Genomic DNA, 23748 nt, shown 5'->3' with positions numbered 1-23748 from the left:
CTTTTATATCAGGGATGGGGAACATATGGCCCTCCAGATGGTTTTGGATTGAAACCCCCATCGTCCCTCACCAGTGGCTATGCTGGCTAGGGCTAATGGAGGGGGAGATGTGGAGGAGGGTCACAAGTTGCTCAGCCCCGTTTTATGTGCAAACCAAGCATCAGCACATGGCATCCTCGGGCAGTTGCCATCATCCCAGCATCCTAACAGGGCCCATCACTGACTGACACCTGACCTAGACCCCTTGTGCTGGGCATCTTGGAACCACCATTTTAAACATCTTGCAAGAGTCCCAGCATAGTGTGGCACTTATGCATCGTGGGAAATTAAAATGGCACCTCCAAGCTGTCCAGTGCTGATTGTACCTCTGCTGTTACTTGGTGCCACCATCAGGGAAGCCCGCTGGGGGCCACCGATGTAGGTGGGAGCCCACCAGAGCGCATTTTGTGGAAAGTGCCCTCAAATCTAAAGCTGGCTCTGTTTATATGTCTGTTATATACTCCTTGTCACTCTCCAGCCACAGATCAGTGCTCATCTGACCATATCAATATCCACAGCTATGTTGCCTTTACATCCACCCACCATATATTAGGGATGTCAGTCATTGTGAAATCCAGCCCTTTGGAGGCTCAACATACTCTCACTGGCCACCTGACTCAGCTCACATTTGTGGACTGAGCTATGGGTTTCCCCCCGAAATCTGGGAATTTTTTCTGTGTGTGTGTGTTTTCATTTACGTAAATAGAAATGTGCACACATTGCAGCCACAATTTGTGTAATTTATACAAATTTTGGCCATGACTTACACCATTTTGCCTGCAATTTGCACAGATTATGCATATTGTGGCTGAAATTTGCACGCATTTCTGTTTATGCAATTTATTTTTTTAAAAAACCACACACCGAATATCTGTGAACTGGTCTGACTAAATGAAGATCAAGTCAGTCCAGCTCACAGGGAAATGAGCAGAAGTCCAGGGGGCTGAGCTGATGAAAACTCGGTGAGTTCCACTCCCTGGACAGATTCCTCCAACATCCCTACCATATACCCTGTTCATTCAACGATGCATGTCCTTCCAGCAAAGAACCATGTTTCTCATGTCCACCACTCTCCAGTTCACAGATCCTTACCAAGATGAAGCCTCTCTTTTCCCGCAAGATGGAGATGGTGTGTTGATAGGCCGTGACAGACACAACCTTTGTTACAGAGACCTTGCCCCTGGACCGCCTCTCATTCTCTACGTTGACTGAGAAGGAAGGAACAGAGCTCTTGCGTGTGCAGCTTCTAGCCAGGGTGTAGGTGCAGTTGCTCTGGAGGTCAAATTTGGTGCCATCAAAGGTGATGTAGTGTGGGTCACCAGACACATGGCATGTCCCACTCTTCCTGGGGGCAACCCCATGGCACATCTGGACACCATCCATTACACGACACTCCTCATGAGGACCGCAGGAGGAACGATGGCACTCCATGATACCACCTACTTGGCAAACACATCGCTCCTTGCAGAATCCGTTGAGATAGAAAGACTCACCAGCCTTGTAGTAGAAGCCTTGATGGACGCAGCCACACTGGGAGATGGGAACACATTGGTCGCCGCTCAAAACAAAGCCTTCATTGCATTCGCAGCCCTCACGGCACTTAGTAGTGCAGACCACCGGGTTGAAGAGGCTGCGACATGTCATAGGGCAGTCACTGGCGCAGACTTTATAGTGGCTGTTTGCTGGGCAATCAGGCCCTGAAGAAACACAGGGAGACATCAGTGACATAGCTAAAGCATATTCCATCTTATATCCCTACATTGTTCTCTAAACCCAATGATCTTAACCTCTTCAGCCCAAATCAGGGGTACAGAACCTCTTTCAGCCCAAGGGCCCAATTCCATTTTGGAGAAGCTCTCAGTGCCTGCATTCCATAATAACCTAAGAAGAACCATGCTGGATCAGACCAAGGGTCCATCTAGTCCAGCATTCTGTTCACCCAGAATGTTCACCACTTATGTTCTTATGTTCTTAACCACCAAATTATCAGTGGTTGGAGAAAAGGGGGTGGAGCCAAGGGAAGGGGCATGGCCTTCTTCAGAACCCTGGAGGGCTGAATTGGGACTCCTGGATGGCCAGGTTTGTCCTCTGGGCCTGAGTTTCTGGACCTCTGCCCTAAATCCTCTCTTACTCCATCAGCAAAGTAAAGAGTGATGGGTTTGCTTTCATGTAGGGATGTATGAAACCCCACTTACCTTGCTCCACTGGGGTCCGCGGGGGGGGGAGGCGATCCGGTCCTCCCCCCTGGAATCCTCCCCGGCTGGCTCCGCTCCGCGGCGTGTCTGTGGAGGTGCCGGCAGGGCCGATCCACAGCCGGGCTGCTGTGGACACAAATGGCGTCCTGTGTAGGGGACGCCATTTGCGTTGCTGCTGTCGTGATAGGCTACGTAAATATAGTCGCAAATATTTACGTCTATCACGGCTACAGCGGGGATGCAAATGGCATCCCCTACCATTTGCGGCCGCACAGCGGAGCAGTGGCCAGCAGCGACTGGATCTGGACCGCTGGAGGCAGGTAGGATCTAGTCTGTGGGGACTTCGTGGGGTGGCATGGGGGATTGCTCCGTTCCACCACAGAAACCAGGGGGCCGGATTCTTTAGATTCTTTAGAATCCAGCCCCACTGGAGTCCGTGGCGGAATTCTCTGCCATCCCTACTTTCATGTACAACATCTTGTCGAGGCACTTACTGCACAAGTTGGTCGATCGCCACTCATAAACATGAATGCCAGCTGCCTGGCAAGCAGCAGCATAGGAGGAGAGAATGTGGCAGATGACATTCTTGTTGCCTTTGTTGGAGCAATAGTCAAAGACGCAGTCTTTGAAGTACGACTGAGGTGGCACTGTGTGGTGGCACATCTTGAAGGGGCCACGCTTGTCTAAGAGGATGCCACATTCCCTGCCTGTCCTCTGGGTGCGCTCCACATTCGCAATGTCTCTGCAGGCCTGCTTCTCCTTCTCAACACAGCCTGGAATATCACGGACCTTCCAGCTCCTGCCAAAGTCTCCCGGACTAGTGGTTAGCACTCCATTTTGCTGCAGCATGTCATCATCTGGCCGCCCGTTGTAATTGCCGCACAAGCCACACAAGTAACCCCTGTAGGTCCCTGGCACAGTGAGACGGATATTATTCTTCCCATCAAAGGTGACAGTTAAACCAAAATCAGTCGTGAGGACAATATCCCAGCCCTGGCGGTAGAGGGCGACTTTGTCATATTCAATGCTGTAGGGCAGGTTGATTTGCAAACCATTCAGCTGGAAAGCAAGGGGGTGGAGAGAGAAATAATCTAGAAATCTGGCATGAAATGTACCTTTTGGGGGGAATGCAGTTGGAAGGGAACACAGACCTTGGTTGCCCCAGATAATGAAGAAGGTAGAATTGAATGAGTGAAAAGCTGCTTGCTTGGCTCACTCCAAAAAAGGACTGAGCCTAGGGTGGTCATGTGTCCTACTGTAGAGAGAACATTCCTCCATTTGAAGGCACCCTCTGTTTGAAGGGCTGTTTGGTCAAAGTCTGGTTTAAAGGTTAAGAACTCTAAAAAAGAGCTTTAGCTGTTGGGCGGTATAGCAATGAAATGAAATGAATGAATAAATAAATAAATAACTATACAATAAAATACAATATAGAAAAGGAGAGCAGCAAGGGCCTGGATGTTTTCCATCAACACTTAACACTTGGACAGCAGACTGAACAGGCAGGGACAGAGATCACCCAGTCACAGTCTTCCACTCTGTGGTGAGATGCGTTATATTTTCTTTTATACTCATTATTTCTAAATTTGCATCCATACATATGAATGAGTATGTGTCCATTCTGTACAAATCGGTGACCACTTTTCTGATGACACATTTAATTGGTCACTCTAATTGGGTGTTTTCAAACATTTCATTTTCAAACACTCATTTCCATCATTTCCAGATTATTCCCTCTGCCACTACATTACCCCATCCTCGTCCCCAAGAAAAAAGAATGTGACTTAGGGGGCATAGTTAAATTATGGAATTCACTACCACAGGATGTAGTGAGGGCCACCAATTTGGATGGCTTTAAAAGAGGGAGGGGGGACAAATTCCTCGAGGAGAAGGCTATCAATGGCTACAAGTCCCGATGGCTATGTGCTGTCTCCAGTAGTAGAGGCAGGTAGCCTATGTACACCTGTTGCTGGGGAACATGGGCAGGGGAGTGTTGTTGCACTCATGTCCCACTTGTGGGTTCCTGGTCTACAGCTGTTTGGTCTCTGTGTGAACAGAATGCTGGACTAGATGGACCCTTGGTCTGATCCAGCAGGGCTCTTTATATATTCTTAAGTTCTTATGACCAGAGGCAGGGTATTAGCCAAAGGTGGGAGTTTGTTCAAATGGGCCTCTTTCTTTCGCTGCAACATCTTGTAAAGTGAATATTACATTAGCCATGTAATACTGCAGGCAGTGCCTTTTTCTACTGGGGGACATGGGGGTTGATGTTCATGGGAATGTTTTGGTCCTTGAGGGAAGAGGAAGTTGTGGCAGGCAAAGGAAGGCCGGGGCTCAAGTGAGCAGAATGAGGCAGGTTCCAACTCCTGGTGGGCTATGCCCACCTTAATTCTGCTCTTTCTCATTTGAACAGGGGCACTGGCATTTGCAAGCTCCGTTTCTGTAAATGTTTGATCATTCCCTTGACAAAGCTATCACGTAGACTAGGGTGAGCAACTTGTTTTGGCCTACACTTCCCATCAGTCCTAGCTAGCATAGCTAATGGTGAAGGATCATGAGGGATGTAGGCCAAAACATCTGGAGGGCCACAAGTTGCCCATCCTTGATATTGACAGAAGAACATAAAGAACTCCAATCAATAAATCATTATTCATCAGTGGTACTATTTCAGTTGCTTGTTATGTCTTTACTGAATAACCAGTCCTCTAGATATAAGGGTCGATGGGACAACCCAAGAGAAGAGGTATAGAAGAAGAAGGGCAGAAGCTGTTATGGTGTACTCACCAAGACTTGGCTACGGCTGACTGTGACCGTCATCCCATAGACCTTGATCTCAGTGGCTTTGGCAGCAGAAGGCACCTTGAGTCCTTGCCTTTCATGCTGAACGAGGACTTGGAACTGTGTCAGGTTTGCTGTCCTGTGACAGAGTTGAGCCAGGCGATAAACACAGGTCCCATAGAAGTCAAAGCGCAACCCATCAAAGGTGATGTAATGTAACTGGCCCAGGGCAATGCAGGTCCCATAGATGGTGGGGTAGCATTTCCTCATGCCATTGACCACGTGGCACCCTTCCACCTCCCTGCAACGGGAAGTATGGCAGACCACTTTCCTGTCTTGTGCCCTGCACAAGCAGTGCTGATGACACTGGTTGTCACCCCAGAACTGCTCGTTTGGTGCATAGAGTTGACCATGGTAGACACAGCCACATCGACCTTTGGGAATGCACCTGCCAGCATCCAGCACATAGCCTTGCTTGCACTGGCAGGTCTCCATGCAGGGCAGGTGGCACTTGGTTGGAGCATCAGGGTTGGTGCAGGTGGCAGGACATGCAGACCCACAGGACATGTACTGGCTGTAGTCTGGGCAAGTCAAGGCTGTAAATAGGGAAGCAAAGCAGCAGGCGTCAATGTGCTTGCACAAAGCTTCATCTTTGTTTTAGAGCAAAAGCTCATATAACACTTAGAGGCTGCAGGCCAAATTATTCTATTAATTTTCAGCATTTATATGCTGCCTTTTAAAGAAAATTAAACAAAGGAACAAAAACGTCCCTAAGGCAGTTCATGCAGAATACAGAAACATTTGCATCGAAAAGCTTGAACAGGTAATGCATGCTTAATATCGGTTTCTACCACCATGTAGAGTTCAAGGCATATAGTGCTGGGTTGAGCACATGTATGCATGGATGCTAGCAGGAAGAATGGAGGAGGAATTTATCTGGTCCAAATTTTAATACACAGTTTCCCCTGTTGGCATCTCCAAAACATATACAAAGACCAGAATGCATTCCCACACCCAAATAGTGATGTCAGAGAATTTCTCCATGAATCTCGGGGAGGCCAAATGCCAGCGCATTCGGCCCCGCGAAATTGGTGGAGAAACGGTCTGCCCCCCCCCCCCAGGACGGGACTTACCTTGGTCGAATGTCCCTGGCGGCGGCTCCGGCGGTGGTTTGGTGGCAGTTTGGCGGCGGCGACCGGTCTTCCGACTGGCTGCCGCCACCGCCATTTCCAAGTAAAAACAACAACAACAACAACAAGCAAACGTGATAGGCTACGTAAAGATTTATGTAGCCTATCATGGCTAGATTTTTAAAAAACACTGTGATAGGCTACATAACTGTTTACGTAGCCTATCACAGCTGAGTGAAAAAACAAACAAACCCCGCGCGTATGGCGCTGCCATTTGCGTTCCTTATTTTGGCATGTGTAGTCTACATAAACATTTACGTAGACTACAGCGAAAATAAGGGCAACGCAAATAGTGTTCCCCTTATTTTCGCCATAGTCCACGTAAATGTTTACGTAGACTACACATGCCAACATAAGGAATGCAAATGGTGGTGCCCATGGGTGCCGCCATTTGCATACGCGCTTTTTTTGGGTAAAAGTCAGCCATGATAGGCTACGTAAACATTTACGTAGCCTATCAAGGCTGACTGCAGGGATGCAAACGGTGGCAGCTATGGCCGCCGCCATTTGCGTCCTGGCAGGAGACGACGTTTCACGGCCAGAGGGATGGGGCCCCTCCCCCCCGCCAGAATTTCGGCGGGGAGGGATGGGGCGCCTCCCCCCCAGCCAGAATTTCAGTGGGGAGGGACGGGGTGCCTCCCCCCTGGCCAGAATTTTGGGGGGAGGGACAGAGCACCTCCCCCCACTGCGAAGCAAGCTTCGGGATCAGGTAAGTGACTTTCGTCCATCCCTACACCCAAATTCACATATTTCAGAATTTTGAGATGCAGTTTGCAACTCAAAAAATGTGTAGGGTTGGGAGAACCAGGGATGCCTGAGCTCACTGAAATTCTCTGAACTTTACTTCAACGCCAATTTGGCTCACTCCTGTTCTTATTTACAACCTGTACATTCGAATGGGAAAAGTTGTCCAATTTAAAGTATGCATTTCAAAAGTTGTACATTTTTTTAAAAAGTTGTGCATTTCAAAAGTTGTACATTTTTTAAAAAGTTGTGCATTTCAAAAGTTGTACATTTTTTAAAAAGTTGTGAATTTCTAAAGTTGTACATTTTTTAAAAAAGTTGTGCATTTCTAAAGTTGTACATTTTTTAAAAAGTTGTGCATTTCAAAAGTTGTCAATTTTTTAAAAAGTTGTGCATTTCAAAAGTTGTCCATTTTTTTTAAAAAGTTGTGCATTTCAAAAGTTGTACATTTTTTAAAGTGTACATCTTGGAAACATGAATGCAAGTTTGGGAATTTGTTAACATTTTTGGAGGACATGCGCCCCTGTTCGCATTTGGGCTTGCGAACATGGAATTTTCAAATGATTTGCAAACTGAAATTAAATTCTCATGCCACTTTGAAAATGTGCACAAGAATCCATATATTAAGGTAAAGTGCACACAAAAATTTGTTTAATAGGTAAAAGTATGCACAAGAGGCATTATTTTAGGGGAAAAAGTGCTTGCAAAAAGTGTGCACACTAGGAAAAGTGAATAGAACATGCATCTATTAGGAGAAATGTGTACAAACATGCATATTAATATCCATGCAAACTTTTATTTGCTGAATTCCCAAACCCATCCCTAATGGATACATACATACGCACATACCTGTGGTTTCAAGGATGTATCTACACTGCAAATTTAAACACATCTAAATGTAGTTTAATGGTTGTATGGCTGCCCTCAAGGCATCTTGGGAATTGTAGTTTGATGAGGGATTCTTTGCTAGACATCTTTGGCTAACAGAACTATATTTCCCAGAGCTCCTTGACAGGAAGTATTTGCATTTAATGTGGTTGGCAGCTACAATCCCATGTGCACTTGGCATTCAGTGTCATTGAAATCAATGGGACTGACTTCTAAATTCTTAGTAAATAAATTTGCATAGGATTGGCTGTAGACATGTAGTGCAGACCTTTTTTCTTTCAATATGTATTTCCCCCCCACTAGGCTTATGAAGCGTGATACACCTTGTCTTTAAGAAAAGCTGGTTTACTTTTCATCATTGATTCTGCAGCTGTTGGAACGTACTTGAAGGAGTTCACTTTACAGACAAGGGAACAATGTAAGTCTTCAGGATCAGCTGTCTACAGCACCCCCTGTTATAAATATTGTTTGGATGTTGGATCTGTTCAAAAGTCAGTAGGATTTGTCCAGGCCAGTCTGTGCTAAGAGTTAGGTGACCTTGTTAGAATCTCATATTCTGCTGCAATCCCTTGACTTTGCCCTCACCTCTCAGATTCACATTCCCTCAAACTATGTGGGGGACTGTGGCTCAGTGCTTTGCATGCAGAAGGCCCATGTTTCAATCCTTGGCATCTCCAGTTTGAAAAGGATCAGGTAGCAACTAAAAGGGAAGATCTGTCTCTGCCTGACATTCTGGATATCTGCTATCAGTCAGAGTAGCTGAACTAGATGGACCAATAATTCTACCTGGTGTAAGACAGTTTCCTGTCTTCCTACAGTAGAGTCCTATGCCCTCATCTGATGGATCAAAAGCAACCAAGCAATAAAGATACCCAGAAGTTGGCCTCTTGGTATGCTTTACAGATATGGATCCTGAGATAAACATTCCAGCTAGCCCAAGGATTGGCTGATCTATCCATGTCTTCCATTTCAATAATAATAATAAATAATAATAATGTTGGTGGAATTTTTCTGGGGGATGGAGCTCGCTGAGCTTTCATCTATTTGGCCCCCCATTTCCACATGAGCTGGCCCAACTCAAACTACATCAAGTTGGTCCAGGTCACAGATTTCATGTTGTTTCTTAAATTTGTGTAAATAGGAATTCGCACAAATTCCAGCTACCATTTGCACAAATTCCTATTTATGCAAATTAAAAAAGACACACCCCAAAGTTCCCAGATTTCAGGAGAAACCTGTAGCTCAGGTCACAAATGTAAGCTGAACCAAGGGTTCTGTGGAAATCCGGCAAGGCTTCGAATGGCTGGGTTTCCCAGCAACAGACATCTCTATCTACTTGCATGCACCACTATCCAGTGTTAATATAATCTCCTTCTTTAGTTTCTGATCTTTTCCCCATCAAGGCATCCACTTATCTCTTCAAACAGCTGAAACTTTTTTTTCATTCTAACATCTCAGTGTATCTGTATCCATCTCCCTGCAGCATCCATCTGCCTATATGCCTACACAGCACATTGTTTATTTCTGTGAACCGTCCAGAGAACTTTGGCTATTGGGCAGTATAGAAATGTAACAAACAAAGAAACAAACAAATCACATTCCCTATGATTAAAAAAATCACCCTCTTCCACCTGTTTGCAGTTGCATTACTGGCTGGAGCCCTATCTCCAACAATTCTCAGCTGTACTCACGGCAGCCGGCATGTTTCCTCCAGGCAGTTATCACCACTCCTTCTCTTTGGCAGGCATCAGCATAGGTCTTTAATGCTCTGCATAAGATCTGCTTATAGCCTTGGAAGGTGCATAAATCAGTCATGCAGTCATTCAAATAGGGCTTGGGATCGATCAAGGAATGGCAGTGCCGGAAAGGGCCACCTCTGTGTTTAGTAATCAGGCCGCAAAAGGTCTCTGTGCTGTATCTGGCCACCAGCTCTGGAGCACAGCGCCAGCATTTGCCATGGCAGCCATGACTACAGGCACTGTCTCCATCTTCCACCTTCCAACTCTTGCCGAACTCCATGGCATTGGTGGCCAAATTTCCTGAGGATGTAATGAAGTCATCATTGGGGTCCCCATTGTAGTTGCCACATAGGCCACAGATTTGGTTCCGAAAGGCTAGAGTGACCTTCACCACTAGGTAATAGTTCCAATCATAGTAAACCTTCAGACCGAACTGTGTTTCAATGACCAGTTGGCCTCCACGATGGAAGAGGGAGAGCTTCCCATTATGCAAAGTTATGGGCAGGCGGGAACGTAATTGGTTGACCTAGAAGTGGCAGAAGCAGATGATAGAAAACATTGTCTTTAGCTAAGAACATAAGAGCCATGCTGGATCAGACCAAGGCTCCATCTAGTCCAGCATTCTGTTCACATAGTGGCCAACCAGCTGCCCAGGGGAAACCCAGAGGCAGAACATGAGTGCAACAGCAACCTTCTGCCCACGTTCCCCAGCAAATGGTGTACACAGGCTTACTGCTTCTGATACTGAAGGTAGCATGGAGCCATCAAGACCAGTAGCCATTGATAGCCTTTTCTTCCAGGTATTTGTCTAACCCTCTTTTAAAGCCATCCAAATTGGAGGCAATCACTAAATTTTGTGCTAGCAAATTCCATAGTTTGACTATGTGCTGTACCTACTCTGTGAATGAACAATGTTGAAATGATACAGCAAACCACTAATGTGTCTAGTGAGTAGGAAATAGGGATGCTGGAGAAATTTGAGATGGACTAAAATGAGCTTGAATTTCTAAGATTCTGACCTGTGGAATCTGCTGTGGAATGACCCCCTCAAATACGCTAGTTTCTTCTGAGGAAAAGTTGAATGGAATGGGGGACAATATGCTAAATGTTATGCACTAATGTAAATTGTGTAAATTCTTATGAAACCTCTTACGCAACTATTTGCGATTTTTTCTGCATGACGAAAAAAATATTTGCCAACTTGTGGACTGTTTTTCTAACTTGCATGATTTTGCACAAATTTCGTCATCAAAAAATATGCAAAAAATAAAGACACCCTGGCGAAGGATGTGCATTTCCCCATAGGCTAAAGCATGAAAATGCACATTTTGGGGGAATTTGCACATTTTTGCATACGTGCATTTGTGCAAATTTGGGACCCCCCCCCCCAATTCCATCACAGGGTGGACTGTGGAATGAAAGGTGCCTGACAATCTGTAAAACACTGACAGAACAGATTTTACACCATCCATACATCCCTACTTCCAGCCATATGAAAACCACCTCACTGACTTGAGTAGGCAGTCTGTTGGGTGTAGCTCAGTGGTACTGCACATCCTCTGCATCAAGCATGTATGAGAATTTCATTTTTGCTTGCAAAACAGGTGACCACACCCTTTTGAAGCCCAAGCATGACTGTGAGCACATGGCCACCAAAAATGTTTGCAGATTGCCAGACATGTGCTCGCATTTGACATGCACAATTTTCCCGGTTCGATTTTGTTCAAATTTCCCCTGTAGACTGAATTAGCCCCACTTTTGTCTATGGAGGAAGGTTATGCCAATTAGGAGATTTGTGCAAATCTGAGGAAATATACACAAATCTCATGTTCGATCGCTGCTTGATTTGCACAAATTTTTCCATTCTTCCAGAGCAATCGCACGCTAGAACAGGAATCGGGCACAAGACGAGTGGCAAGATGATGTTCAGAGGATCTTAGTGATTTTGAATATCGCTCAATCACCCATCCTTCTTTGCATGGTGAAGTTCCTACCAGGTTCAATCTGTGGTATCACCAGTGGTGGCTGGTGACTCTAGTTCCAGAGGGGCAGTATTCCATTCAACGTTTAGCCAAAACTCTAAAGGTGCTATCCAAGGTGCTGAACCTTATCCCCAAAATGGGTTTAGCACCTTGGATAGCATGTTTAGAGCTTTGGGTAACTAAAACCCAGAATGGAATTACTATCCCTCTAGAACTGGAGCCATCAGCTGCCACTGAATACCACCAGTCGAAAAAGGGTTTAGGTAGGGATGCCAGAGGAATCTGTCTGGGGTAGGGTGTCAGTGGAGCTTACTGAGCTTTCATCAGCTTGGACCCCCAGACTTTGGCCCATTTCCCCATGAGCTGGCCCCACTCGATTTGTTTGTGGATTTGTCCAGGTTGTAAGCATTTATGTTACTGAACTTGAGCCGGACAACCTAGAGAGTGAAGTCAAGTGGGCCTTAGGAAGCATTACTAACAACAAAGCTAGTGGAGATGACAGTATTCCAGGTGAGCTATTTAAGATCCTAAAAGATGATGCTGTTAAAGTGCTGCACTCAATATGCCAACAAATTTGGAACACTCAACAATGGCCACAAGACTGGAAAAGGTCAGTTTACATTCCAATTCCAAAGAAGGGCAATGCCAAAGAGTGTTCAAACTACCGTACAATTATGCTCATTTCACATGCCAGCAAGGTGATGCTCAAAATCCTACAAGCTAGGCGTCAGCAGTATGTGAACCGAGAACTACCGGAAGTACAAGCTGGGTTCCGAAGAGACAGAGGAACTAGAGATCAAATCGGCAACATTTGCTGGATCATGGAGAAAGCAAGAGAATTCCAGAAAAACATCTATTTCTGCTTCATTGATTACGCTAAAGCCTTTGATTGTGTGGATCACAACAAACTGTGGCAAATTCTTAAAGAGGTGGGAGTACCAGACCACCTTACCTGTCTCCTGAGAAACCTGTAAAAGGGTCAAGAAGCAACAGTAAGAACCAGACATGGAACAACCGATTGTTTCAAAATTGGGAAAGGAGTATGACAAGGCTGTATATTGTCGCCCTGCTTATTTAACTTATATGCAGAGTACATCATGAGAAACGCTGGGTTGGATGAATCACAGGTCGGAATTAAGATTGCTGGGAGAATTATCAACAACCTCAGATACACAGATGATACCACCCTAATGGCATAAAGCGAAGAGGAACTAAAGAGCCTTTTGTTGAGGGTGAAAGTGGAGAGTGCAAAAGCTGGTTTGAAACTCAATATTAAAAAAACTAAGATCATGGCATCTGGCCCCATCACTTCCTGGCATATAGAAGGGGAAGAAATGGAAGCAGTGACAGATTTTATTTTCTTGGGCTCCAAGATCACCGCAGACGGTGACTGTAGCCATGACATTAAAAGACGTTTGCTCCTTGGGGGGAAAGCTATGGCACACCTAGACAGCATAGTAAGAAGCAGAGACATCACCTTGCTGACAAAGGTTCATATAATCAAAGCTAGGTTTTTCCCATTAGCAACATATGGCTGTGAGAGCTGGACTATAAGGAAGGCTGAGCGCTGAAGAATGGATGCTTTCAAACTGTGGTGCTGGAGAAGACTCTTACGAGTCCCCTGGACTGCAAGGAGGTCAAATCAGTCAGTCCTAAAGGAAATCAACCCTGAGTGCTCATTGGAAGGACAGATACTGAAGCTGAAGCTCAAATATTTTGGCCGCCTAATGTGAAGAGAAAACTCCCTGGAAAAGACCTTGATGCTGGGAAAGACTGAAGGCAAAAGGAGAAGGGGACGGCAGAGGATGAGATGGTTAGATAGCATCACCGATGCAATGAATATGGACTTGAGCACACTCCAGGAGAGAGAGGAGGACAGGAAGGCCTGGCGTGCTATGTTCCATGAGGTCACGAAGAGTCGGACATGACTGGATGACTGAACAACAACTAGACTTTATGTAAATAGAAATGTGCACAAATTGTGGGGCACAATTTGTGTGCTTTATGTAAAGTTTGGGCATACTTTGCAGCTGCAATGTGTGGCCCAAATCTGCCTAAGTCACACAAATTGTATCCCACAATTTGCAAACATTTCTATTTAAATAATTTAAAAAGAGAAAGAACAAAGAAATTCCCAGATTTCTGGACAACCCCCACAACTCAGCCAACAAATGGGAGCAAAGTTGGGTGCTCAGCAGGAGTCTGTCAAACCCCAAAAGGACTGGATTCCTCAGTGATGGACATTCTTAAGTTCAGGTAGTAGATGATCAGAAAGACCATAGCCTGAGATTCTGGGGAGATGTTGTCAGTCAGAATAGACAATACTAGACTAGATGGACAAACAGTCTTTATAGGACACAGTGGACAAATGGTCCATCCAAGGCTAGATGGACATAGAGCTTGTCGTCCTTAACATGCAAGGAGAACTGTTTTTAAAAAGATGTTTGTCACCAGCCTTTCCAAGTAAGGATTAGAAAAAAAAAGCCCATGACCAAGTCCCACCCACTCCCAAATCAGAAATAGAATCATACCAGAAATGAACACAGCCCCAAATATGCCTTACTAGCAAATGGGCATGAGTTGCTTAAGAGTAATCATTCCCTCTATTTCCAGTGCTGGGTTGTGAGTGTCAATGCTTATGTAGCCAAAACACCACCACCCATGCACAAGACAGGGGTATCAGCAGGTCTGAGGGAACCCAAGCCTGCTGATTCTAAAAGATTCTAAAGATTCTAAAAATCTTTGGGAAAATCCCTAAGGGAAGTGGACCTAAAAACAGAGGATGGGGCATGCTCATCGGCTGCTGACTTTCTCTTGAGGGGTGGGCTATGGAAAATTTGCAGGAAGAGGAATGGAACAGAGTGAGTGGGATACTAAATGGCAGCAGATGATACTGAGGTCACGTGCAACTTGTGGCCCTCCAAAAGTTTTGGCCTACAATTCCCATCAGCCCTAGCCAGCATAGCCAATGGTGAGGGATCATGGGAGTTGTAGGCCAAAACATTTGTAGAACAACAAGTCACCCACTCCTGCCATCCTCCAACATTTTGTTGCAAAGAAATAAATATAAAAACGATTTCCCATTTAGTTCTATAGAGAACAACATAAGCAAACACCACTTTGTTAGACTGAATGAAACCACAGGGATTGGCTCTTACTCTGACAAGGCCGTATTCATACTTGACCATCGTGATGTTGTAGCTGTAGACTGTGATGGTGACCTGGTTGACGAAAGAGAATGGGGAACTCTTCTGGCTTTTGGTAAAGATGTGGAAGAACGGTAGCTTGGAACTGGGCTTGCAGGTCTTAATCACGGTGTAAGTACAGGTGCCCTGGAAATCATAGCTATGTCCATCAAAGGTGTGGTAATGCGGCTGACCAGAGGCCCAGCAGATTGGTTGGGTGGGCAAAATGGGAACACACCTGGGTGAGCCACTCACAATCTTGCAGACTGTCCCCTCCCTGCACTGAATTCTGCGACACGATTGTGTTGCGGGTACACATTTCGGCCTGCCATTTATAACCTGACATACAGTTCCCCTTTGACAATGGGTATTATCACAGGAGCCTGCCATAGGAACACACTGGGGCCAGCTGTTCACAATGTCACAGACAGTCCCCTCTCTGCAGAGGAATTGGTCACAGGAGGGCGTGATGGGAACACACTGGGGCCAACCAGAAATGATTTGACACACATTTCCCACATTGCAGTGGAATTTTGCACACGAAGATGGGCTGGGAACACATTGGGGATAGCCAGAAACCATTTGACATATGGTCCCTGCATTGCATGTGGCATTTCCACAGGAGGATGGGATGGGAACACATTGGGGCCAACCATTACTAATCTGACAAACTGTCCCGGCATTGCACTGGAATTTGTCACAAGAAGGTGAGGTGGGAATACATGTTGGCTGCCCACCATATATCTCACACACGGTCCCAACATTGCACTTCAATTTTTCGCAGAAGTGTGGGATCGGGTTGGGAGTGGGTGTAGGAGTGGGAGCAGGGGTGGGAGCAGGAACGGGAACACATTGGGGCCAACCATTACTGATTTGACAAACTGTCCTGGCTTTGCACTGAAATTTGTCACAAGAAGGTGAGATGGGAATACATGTTGGCTGCCCACCATATATCTCACATGCGGTCCCAACATTGCACTTCAATTTTTCGCAGAAGTGTGGGATCGGGTTGGGAGTGGGTGTAGGAGTGGGAGCAGGGGTGGGAGCAGGAATGGGAACACATTGGGGCCAACCATTACTGATTTGACAAACTGTCCCGGCTTTGCACTGGAATTTGTCACAAGAAGGTGAGATGGGAATACATGTTGCCTGCCCACCATATATCTCACACACAGTCCCAACATTGCACTTCAATTTTTTGCAAGAGGGTGGGATTGGGTTGGAAATGGGAATGGGAATAGGAGTGGGAATAGGTGTGGGAGTGGGAGCAGGAACACATTGGGGCCAACCATTACTGATTTGACAAACTGTCCCAGCTTTGCACTGGAATTTGTCACAAGAAGGTGAGATGGGAATACATGTTGGCTGCCCACTGTATATCTCACACATAGTCCCTACATTGCAGTTCAATTTTTCACAAGAGGGTGGGTTTGGAATGGGGACACATTTGGGCCAGCCATTTTGAATTTCACAAACAGTCCCTTCCTTACAAAGGAATTTGTCACAGGAAGGAGAGATGGGAATGCATCTTGGCCGCCCATCATATATCTCACATACAGTCCCTACATTGCAATTGAATTTTTCACAGGTGCTTGAGATGCGATGGCATGTGGGCCAACCATCAACCATTTCACAAAGAGTTCCCTCTCTGCATTGGATTTTGTTACAGGAGGCTGGAATAGGAACGCACATGGGCCAGTCATCAATAATTTCACAAGTAGTTCCATCTTTGCAACCTAGTTTGTCACAGGAGGGTGGGATAGGCACACATTGAGGCCAACCATCAATCATTTTACAAGTGGTCTCCGGTCTGCAATGGATTTTGTCACAGGATGGTGAGATTGGAATACATCTGGGCCAACTTTCGACGATTTCACAAATTGTCCCTAGTCGGCAATAGATGTTTTCACAGGAAGGAGGAACTGGAACACACTTAGGTTGACCATTAATTGTTTCACAGATGGTTCCTGCTTTACACTTTTTCTTTTCACAGGTGGTAGGGATGGGAATGCATTTGGGCCAACTGTCAACAATTTCGCAAACAGTCCCCTGTGTGCACTCTATTTTCTGACAGGAAGTTGGCAACGGCACACAAGTTGGCCATCCGTTTATTACTTCACATATGGTTCCCTGCCTGCAGGTGTATCTTTCACAGGAAAGTGGAATGGGGGTGCATGTTGGTATTCCATTAACCATTTCACACACGGCCTCCTCCCTGCAAAAAACCGATGCACAAGATGTTGGAGTCTCTGGAATGCACGTTGGCCAGCCATTTACAATGTCACATACTGACCCCCTTTTGCATACAATTTTCTCACAGGAGTGTGGGATGGGCACACACATGGGCCATTCATTAACCATTTCACAGATGGTCCCCACGGTGCACTGGATTTTTTCACAGGATGTTACAGCAGGTACACATTTTGGCACATCATCAATGATCTCACAGATCATTCCTTCTTTGCAATGAATTGTGTTGCAGGAGGGTGGGATGGGCACACATACGGGCCTGCTGTGAAGTATCTCACACATAGTCCCCTGTTTGCAATGAATACTGTTGCAGGACTTTGGGATGGGTAAACATCTGGGCAAGCTATTCACAGTCTTGCATTCAGTACCTGCCTCACAATTTAAATTCTCACAGGTTGGCCCTGGGACGCATTTAGGCCAGCCTTCGACAATGTCACACACAGTCCCTAGCCTGCATTCAACATGCAGGCAAGATGGTGGCAAAGGGACACACTTTGGCCGGCCATGGACCATCTCGCACATGGCTCCTTTGTTGCACAAGATTGTTCCACATGATGCTGGTGTTGGGACACATTTAGGCTGACCATGAACAATTTCACATACAGTCCCATCTTTGCACTGGACTTGGTGACAGGAAGGCTTGCTGGGCACACACTGGGGCCATCCATTAACAAGGTTGCACACCATTCCTGGATTGCATATAGTGTGTTGGCAGGACACAGGTGCTGGAATACATTCAGGCCAACTGTTAGTGATCACACAAATGGTACCTTCTTTGCACTGAACGTCAGTACATGACCGTGGAGCTGGTACACACTTAGGGAAGCCATCTGCCTGGTCACATATGGTCCCTTCTTTACATTGGACATGATGACAAGATGGTGGGTAAGGGATGCACCTGGGCACACCTTCAACTATCTCACACAGTGTCCCCTCTTGGCATTGCATGGCATTGCAGGTCTGAGGCTCTGGGATGCACTGTGGCTGATTGTGCATAACATTGCACACGTACCCTGTTCCACAATTTGTTCCTCCACAAGAGTTGGGAGAAGGGCTCATCGGAGGCAGTGCTGCAAGAAAAGACAAACAAATCACTGAAGATAAATGGAAAAGCTACCAGCACCAACATGCCCTGGAAGCCTGGGAAGGTTGGGACCGAATGTGACCCCCAAAAGCTTCTCTGAAATGCAATTCAGGCCATGAGTTCTATACCCCTGACATAATGTTTGTTTGTTCATTGCATTTGTACCCTGCCTTCCTATAAAATATCCCCAAGGGAGTTAACAACAGGAAAATCCACCATAAAAAAGTAATATATCAAACAATATAAAATCATATCAAACTCATAGAAGAGCATGTAGAAATAGCAGCCAGTTATAAAGTGTTATATTAAGATAGAGATTAAAACACAGAGCAGCAGAGGAACAACTCAGCTCTACAGGTTACATTCCTGTTTAAATCTAAAGGTTTTTGCATGCTGGCAGAAGGCCATCAATGTGTTGGCTAGACTAGCCTCCCTTGGTAAGGAATTCTGAGGTCTGGATGTAGCTCCTGAGAAGCCCTTTCTTGAGGTCCCACCAAACTTATATCAGATGTTGGTGGGCCAGAGAGAATTACCTCCTCTGGAGATCTCAACCTCCAGGCAGGTTCATATAGGAGAAGGCCAGCCTTTTCCAACCTTGGGTCCCCAGATGTTGTTAGGCTACAACTCCCATCATCCCTGACTATTGGCCATGCTGGCTGGGGATGATGGGAATCATAGTCTAATAACATCTGAGGACTCAAGGTTGGGAAAAGTTGGAGAAGGCGGTCCTTTGGGTAATTGGCTCCTAAGCTTCTTTAGGGCTTTACAGGTCACAGAGAACCAGCGTTAACTACCTAGTCCTAGGTTACAACTGACCCCAGATATAATATTCCATGCACATTTCATCAACCAGCATTGATGTTCCCTTAAGCAGCTCCAGACACATGAGTACATCTCTAAAATTATGAATTGGATGACTAAAAACCATGGATGCTATTAGGGATAAACTGACCTGTCAATTTCAATTTCTCTTAGTTTCTCATTTTTCTAGCTTTAGGTTCAGTTTGTGCTGAACTTTGAGGGTTTTTTTTTTGAAGTTCACATGAAAATGTGTATGCATTTTGTATGCCTTTCACTAAATACATTTGTGTACACAATTTTGCCTAATATGCACATTTTTGCAAGCAATTTACCTAATATAATGCATTTTTTAAAATGTTTTATTGACAAATATATGTATTTTGTGTGTTCACCTTCTCATAATATGTGCATTTTTAAATGCATTTTTTTTGGATGAAGAAGTCACTGCAAAATTCTGAGAAGTACACACTCCTAAGGATAATTAAGTTTGCATATTGGTTCAAAAGTGCAACATTACTTAAGGATGTATTATGGCATTTCCTGAAGTCCCCACTAAGGACAGGATAGGACTCTCTTTGAAGCTTCTCCCTCCCCTAGTCTGCCCCTTTAAATAGGGATGCGTGGATTTTGTTAAATCCATCCCATCTGTGTTTTGTGGGTTGCCAGGTGTCTTTCGTTCTGTCACCCACTCATTGATGGAATAGGATTTTTTAAAGCAGAATTTTGTTCTACTTGCACTAATTCAAATTAGCACTAATTCACATGAGTGCAAGTGTGCAATAGCGCTAATGCACACTTATGCTAATGTGCATTTGTTAATGTGCATTTGTGCTAATGCAAAGTAGCATAAATCCCCCCCCCCCAGGAAATACCGGTCCTCAAGTCTGCAGAAATCATGTGGTGAGAGCAGTAGATGTCATCTACAGTGTGTGCAAGCATTCTGAGGCAAGGACACTCGTTCACTCCAGAGTAAGAAAAGAAACGGCTTCCAATCACTCCCAACAAAGGAAAGAAACCTTTCAAAATGCGTAGTGTATTGTTTTCATGAGCACTGGAGCTTGTCTCCCCTTTTTTCACCATCATCCCTACTTTTAAGCCAGCCTTCCCCTTCCTGGTGCCTTCCAGATGTACTGGACTACAGCTCCCATAATCCCCAGCCAGATTGGGCTGTGATGGCTGGGGATGATGAGAACCACATCTGAAGGACACCGGATTGGGGAAGGCTGCTTCAACCACTGCTTTTGTCTTTGCACAACGTTTTCCTGCCATATAAAAGTGGCCAGCAGGGCACAACAGGACTCTTTGTACCGCACTCATTACCTTCTTCTAATACTGTCATCTTCTCCATGAAGCACTTTATTCACTCTCCAAGTATGTGGTGCAGGGATGCTCAAGGAATTTCACCTTTGTGAATTCTGAGCATGGCTCTTCTTATGTTCATATATTCTTAATCTTCATGCCCAGGACTAATGTGTGGATTGGAACGTAGTTAGTCATCAGCCTTTGCATTTCCTGAACATTCTGACCCAGTTCTTGACTATATACTACACTATATACTATATATTTTTAGACTATATACAGATGTGGTTCTCATCATCCCCAGCCATCACAGCCCAATCTAGCTGGGGATTATGGGAGCTGTAGTCCAGTACATCTGGAAGGCACCAGGAAGGGGAAGGCTGGCTTAAAGGTAGGGATGATGGTGAAAAAAGGGGAGACAAGCTCCAGTGCTCATATATATAGTCAAGAATAAATAGTCAGTGCTCATATATATAGTCAAGAACTGGGTCAGAATGTTCAGGAAATGCAAAGGCTGATGAATAACTACTTTCCGGAGAGAGAGAGAGAGAGAGAGAGATTGTGTGTGTGTGTGTGTGTGTGTGTGTGTTAAGGTGTGTATATTGCCTAAATGTGGATCCAACCTGTTATTTCTAAATGTGCATCTGCATATATAAAAATCCATATAAATTTAGCATATGCACATTTGATGCAAATGTGTGTCCTCTTTTACCTTCTTTTTTGGTGATGCCTTTCCTCTCTTTTTTGGTGATTCATAAATGATCACCTTACATGCCTCTGGGGACTCACGTCTCCATTTTTTTCCAGTCATATGTTTGTATGTTGATATTGCTGCTGTTAGGACCCACCTTAGGTCTTCTCATTGAGAAGATAGTAGCCCTGATCCAACTGTAATCATACACACCCTGTCACAAATCCCTTGGCCCCCTCTATCCTTAAGTACTCACAAACACACAAAAGGAGAGGCTTCAGTCTCACGCCTTTAATTCATTATTCACAGGTTCATTACAGATGCAAATCCTTGAAGACTCTCTGGCTACAAAGGAATGCCTCCAGGGGATTCAAATGGGATCACTGAAAGTTGCCCGCAGTTTGAAAGGGAAGCTATCTGGCTAGGCTAACTTAGAGAGGGAGGTCCCACCCCTCGCATGATGCTTCCCTGCGTAGCCTCTCACTCATTGCTAACCAGGTCGACCATCTGATCTATGCCCATGACATTTCCTTCATAGCTCTGTGCAGCCTCCTTGCATCTCTTAGGACACAGTCCTCAACTCCCTCTTCCTCCTGCTCGCTGCTTCTCACAGAGAGGGGTGGGGGGAAGCTTCAAGCCCGGCCATCTGAGAGTTGGTAACCTCAGAAGCATACATACTAGGGATGTATGAAAGTGACTGACCTGTTCGCGTATTCTGTTTGCGGTGTGGGGGGCACTCCGTCCCTCCCCCTGGAATCCTCGATGGGGGGGGAGGCGATCTGGTCCTCCCCCCCGGAATCCTGCCCGGCCAGCTCTGGTCTGTGGCGGCTCTGCGGAGCAGCCAGCCAGGCCCATCCGCAGTTGGATTTCCGGCCACAGACTGGCTGGCGCAGATGCAAATGGTGGCTGCCATAGCAGCCACCATTTGCATCCAGCCAGGCAGCCGTGATAGGCTATGTAAGTCTTTACGTAGCCTATCACGGCTGGGAAAAAAAAAAGGCGTACGCAAATGGCAGCGGCTATGGTAGCCGCCATTTGCGTTCCCTATTTTTCGCTGTCTTAGCCTACATAAATATTTACGTAGGCTATTATGGCAAAAAAAAAGGGGAACGCAAATAGCACAGTGGGCACTATTTGCGTTCCCCTTTTTTTCGCCGTAATAGCCTACGTAAATATTTATGTAGGCTAAGATGGCGAAAAATAGGGAAAGCAAATGGCGGCCGCTGTAGCCGCCGCCATTTGCATACGTGCTGTTTTTTTTTGATTGGCATGCCGTGATAGGCTACGTAAAGACTTACGTAGCCTATCACAGCAAAGACCAGAATGCAAATGGAGGCTGTGGCAGCCGGTCAAAAGACCAGCCACTGCCGCCGCTGCCAAAGCCGCTGCTGGAGCTGCTGCCGTCCAGAACATCCACCCCAGGTAAGTCTCATCCTGGGGGGAATCCGCAGGGTGGCAGGGGGGTGGCAGGCCATTCTGCCACGGATTTTGGGGGGCTGAATGCCAGTGCATTAGGCCTCACTGAAAGCTGTGGCGGAATTCTCCGCCATCCCTAATGCCTACCCATATCTGAAGTGGCTTGTGAAAATGTCTCTCCCAGTTCTGGCTGCTCCTCTTCTGAATCTGAGCTGCTAACTATCTCCCTGTGCTCAGAATCAACACACACACAGTAGCAGCAGCAGCAGCAGCATTCAAAACACAATAATCACATTAATTTGCATTTGATGGAATACAGGAACATTGAATTTAATTTCCCCTTCCCATTATTGCCTTCTGATGAGGGTTCTGTTGGCGCAAGCTCACAGTTGGATCAGGGCCAGAAGCCTATTGGAGGAAATCATGCCTTTTGATAAATCTCACAACTTTTATCATTTGTGGGTTTCTTTGTTTAGTGTGTCATGTTTTCCTCCTGTTTTGGTGCATTTATGAAAATAAGCCTTCCATCATTATAGGTTACTTTCCCATTCTCTTGCACACAGAAATTTAGCCATGACTATACTTACCACACAGCAGAGTAATCCAGGCCCACAGAAGCAACATTCTGTTAGTCCTCCAGTCTGGAAAGTAACAGACAAAAAAAAAGAAAAAAGACATATCAGAAAGCATGAATAAACTGTGTAGGGTAGGGAACCATTTTGTCATTCCTGTTGATTCCTCCATATGAGGAAAAAGTCCTGACCAAATTTTAGCCACTGAGGCTGGAATCCTAAACACATCTACTAGAACATAAGTCTCACCAAGCACAAACAGGTTTACTTCTGAATAAAGATGCACAGGATTGCATAGGGATGGGAGAATCAGCATGGCTCAAGGTTGTTAAAGTTTTCTGAGTTCTACCTCGAAGCTCAGCCTGCCTCGTTCTCGAATGCGAGCTTCTTCATTTGTTCAAGCAGGAAACCTGCTCATCTGGGTGCACATTTTTAAAAAGTGCATACCCAAATGTGCATTGTCCTCCATTGGCTAAAGTGTGAAAATGCCCCCGCCCCAATCTCCCCCCCCCAAGTGTGTATTTTTTTCTGAACAAATGCATTTTGCAAACATGGTTACACAACCTCAGGAACATGCAAGCTTTGCCCCCAAATGTGTTCACATTTAGAGGTGCAAACAGAGCAAGTTCTGATGTCTGACAATCTGAAATGAAATTCTCATGATATCCCTATGATTGCACTGAACTCATGCAATCCAAAGGATACTTCATTGAAAGTAAATACTGCTGTGTTCAACAGGGCTTTTTCCACAGTTTAGGATTGTAGCCTATCAAACCATTCCTGAGATTCAAAGAGAAAGATATAAGAAGCTACTTTAGGATGGGTACAGACACTTATTTCCATAGAACAACAGGAGCAACATGGCACTAAAGTGACTAAACCTGAACTAAGAATGGTG

The 23748-nt window shown here is 45.5% G+C and overlaps 1 protein-coding gene across 1 annotated transcript in view; it reads right to left on the bottom strand.

Moving 5' to 3' along the window:
- The window catches only part of LOC146337921 (IgGFc-binding protein-like), a 36152-nt gene extending 13250 nt beyond the window's left edge, over positions 1–22902 (bottom strand). Inside the window, exons 1-6 of the mRNA XM_084816340.1 lie at positions 22866–22902; positions 14711–18057; positions 9523–10096; positions 5016–5605; positions 2729–3293; positions 1132–1736 (exon numbers count right to left, since the gene is read on the bottom strand). Coding sequence (XP_084672466.1) covers positions 1132–1736; positions 2729–3293; positions 5016–5605; positions 9523–10096; positions 14711–18057; positions 22866–22902 — 5718 coding nt within the window. The remainder of the gene's footprint in view (positions 1–1131; positions 1737–2728; positions 3294–5015; positions 5606–9522; positions 10097–14710; positions 18058–22865) is intronic.
- Between the last annotated feature and the right edge of the window lie 846 nt (positions 22903–23748).

The sequence above is a fragment of the Heloderma suspectum genome, chromosome 10 (assembly GCF_057233095.1).
Source record: "Heloderma suspectum isolate Gila_16-S chromosome 10, 16-S_ref, whole genome shotgun sequence".
Taxonomy (NCBI): domain Eukaryota; kingdom Metazoa; phylum Chordata; class Lepidosauria; order Squamata; family Helodermatidae; genus Heloderma; species Heloderma suspectum.
Note: the sequence above shows the minus strand (reverse complement) of the source record. Positions and strands in the feature narration are given on the sequence as shown.